The sequence below is a fragment of the Neophocaena asiaeorientalis genome, unplaced genomic scaffold (assembly GCF_003031525.2).
Source record: "Neophocaena asiaeorientalis asiaeorientalis breed wild unplaced genomic scaffold, Neophocaena_asiaeorientalis_V1.1 scaffold292, whole genome shotgun sequence".
Lineage (NCBI taxonomy): Eukaryota > Metazoa > Chordata > Mammalia > Artiodactyla > Phocoenidae > Neophocaena > Neophocaena asiaeorientalis.
Genome location: NW_020173241.1, coordinates 890,603 through 893,062, shown reverse-complemented (window position 1 = coordinate 893,062; position 2,460 = coordinate 890,603). Strand labels below are relative to the sequence as shown.

Sequence of the window (2,460 nt, the reverse complement as noted above, 5' to 3'; positions counted from 1 at the left end):
CTGTTCTTTTTGTTTCTTTTTTTTTTAAATTTTTTTTTTTTTTTTTTTTTTTTTTTTTTTTTTTTGCGGTACGCGGGCCTCTCACTGTTGTGGCTTCTCCCATTGTGGAGCACAGGCCGCAGACGCGCAGGCTCAGCAGCCATGGCTCACGGACCCAGCCGCTCCACGGCATGTGGGATCTTCCTGGACCAGGGCACGAACCCGTGTCCCCTGCATCGGCAGGCGGGCTCCCAACCACTGCACCACCAGGGAAGCCCTCAAATTTTGTGCTTTTGATACATGATTTTGCTGTTGAAAATGGCCCCCAAATAGAGTGCTGAAGTGCTGTCCAGTGTTCCGAAGTGCAAAAGGGCTGTGATGTACATTATGTAGAACACTTGTGGGTTAGATAAGCTTCATCCAGGCATGAGCTATAGTGCTGCTGGCCATGAATTCAATATCAATGAATCAACAATATATATTAAGTAAGGTGTCTTTAAACAGAATCACACATAAAACAAGGTTATATGTTGATGAAAATGTTGTGACCAGAGCTAACAGAAACCTAACCCTATATTTCCTCTAGGAGCAATGGTTCAGTTTTTGCTAATTCAGTGTTCATGGTGACTTTATAGAACATGGCTACCACGAATAATGAGAATTGACTCTATTTCAGAGGAGTGTTGTGAAACTTAAATGAGATTGTGTCTATAAAACACTTACACAGAGTCTGGCACATAGTACATTAGCTGCTATTTTGTTATTAGAGGCCCAATGACGCTTGTGCTGAGGGCCAAATCAGGGACAGGACATTAAAGGAAGAGAGAGAGGTCTGAGACGGACCTTTAAGATGCAAATGGGATGGACATGGAAGAGTAGGACCCTAAGTAGGTGATTAGGCAAGGGCAGAGCAGCTAGGTTGAGTCAGGCTAGAGGGAGGAGAGCAGTTTGGCTAGGTGTGGAGTGCTGAGGAGAGGAGGTGAGGTACTCAGGATTGCCTCAGTGTCATGCTAAGGGGCTGGGCCTGATCCCATCAGGGCAGGCTTGCCAGGGCAGGCTCAATCTAGTTTACAATTCTAGGTAAATATTTAGTGCCTGGAAAAATACAGGCAATGGGGAGCTATGGCAGGGGGAAGATGGCAGATATCTACCATCTAAAAGGGAGCTTGATAATAAAAGCCAATATATTTTAAGCATTTACCATGTACCAAACTGTGGGCTGAGCGCCTCACTGGGATTAATGACTCATTTCTCCTTCTCCACAACCCTAAGAGTTTTACCATTACCAGCCTCGTTTTACAGGTGGGGATTTAAGCTTGGAGAAGTCAAGTCATTGGTGCAGAGCCATCCAGCACATAAGTGATGAAGCTGGGATTCAGAGGCATTTGGGCTCCAGAGCCCTGCTCTTGATCCTTCCTTGTCCGTCAAGGGCCCTGGCCTCTGTGTGGCATGACTGATGCCTGCGAGATGTATTGAGGAGAGGAAAGGAAGGGGGAGGCTGGGGAAACCGAGGAAGACTGGCAGGTACTGGACCAGACACTCAGATACAGCTCCAGCCTTGCCCTCAAGGAGCACATAGTTCACTATCACTCTGGATCCCCGGCACCCATGCGCACAAGACCTGGCATATAGTAGGCTCTCAGGTCTGAATGCCAGCCAGACAACTCTGGGGATGAGAGTGAAGAGTGCCCAGGATACTTCCCCTCACCCCAAGGGCCAGAGACTAACAATCTGCACACTCTCTGCCATACTCATCCCTGTTCAAGGGTCTCTCAGGAGGTGGACCCAGGCTACTTACCCACTGTGTGCTCACTCTCTATGAACTTATGCTGCTTGGGGGCTTTCTAAGGTGGAGTCTATGGGAGAGAGAAGAAAGCCGGGAATTTCCCCAGAAAGTCGTTGCCTGCCCCGATCCCATGCTAGTCCACAGCTTCCTTTCACAGTCCAGAAACGCAGAGATTTCCTCAGAAGGCCTGGACCCCTCCTTCTTCCTCTCATTGTCTCCTCAAGGTCCCCCTTCCCCAGTAATGCTCATATCCACCAGCACTGTCTGTCTTTCTCTCCTCTACTTTGGCCTTATAGGCTTGCCTAGTCTTTCCAAACAGGCCTTCCAATCACCTAGACTAAAAGGTCATGGGCAGAGGCCAAGGCTGTGATAGGGACCCCCCAGGGCCATCCCAGTACAACCCTCCTGGTTCCCACAGCCTTCACCAAAACCGCTGACTCCAGGCTCACCAGCAGGACCCCCAGGAGCAGCAGAGCCCTCATGGGGTCTTTCTGTTGGTCCAACCACTTGTCCAGGAGTCCAGATCAATAGAACTGGTCGGGCTTCCCAGGTGGCACAGTGGTTGAGAATCTGCCTGCCAATGCAGAGGACACGGGTTCAAGCCCTGATCCAGGAAGATCCCACATGCTGCGGAGCAACTAAGCCTGTGCGCCACAACTACTGAGCCTGAGCTCTAGAGCCTGCGAGCCACAACT

General features: G+C 49.7%; 1 protein-coding gene across 1 annotated transcript in view; it reads right to left on the bottom strand.

Annotated features, from left to right (window-relative positions):
* The window catches only part of F12 (coagulation factor XII), an 11,781-nt gene extending 9,534 nt beyond the window's left edge, over positions 1-2,247 (bottom strand). The window contains 2 exon segments of the mRNA XM_024745647.1: positions 1,778-1,835; positions 2,191-2,247. Coding sequence (XP_024601415.1) covers positions 1,778-1,835; positions 2,191-2,247 — 115 coding nt within the window.
* Positions 2,248-2,460: the final 213 nt, after the last annotated feature.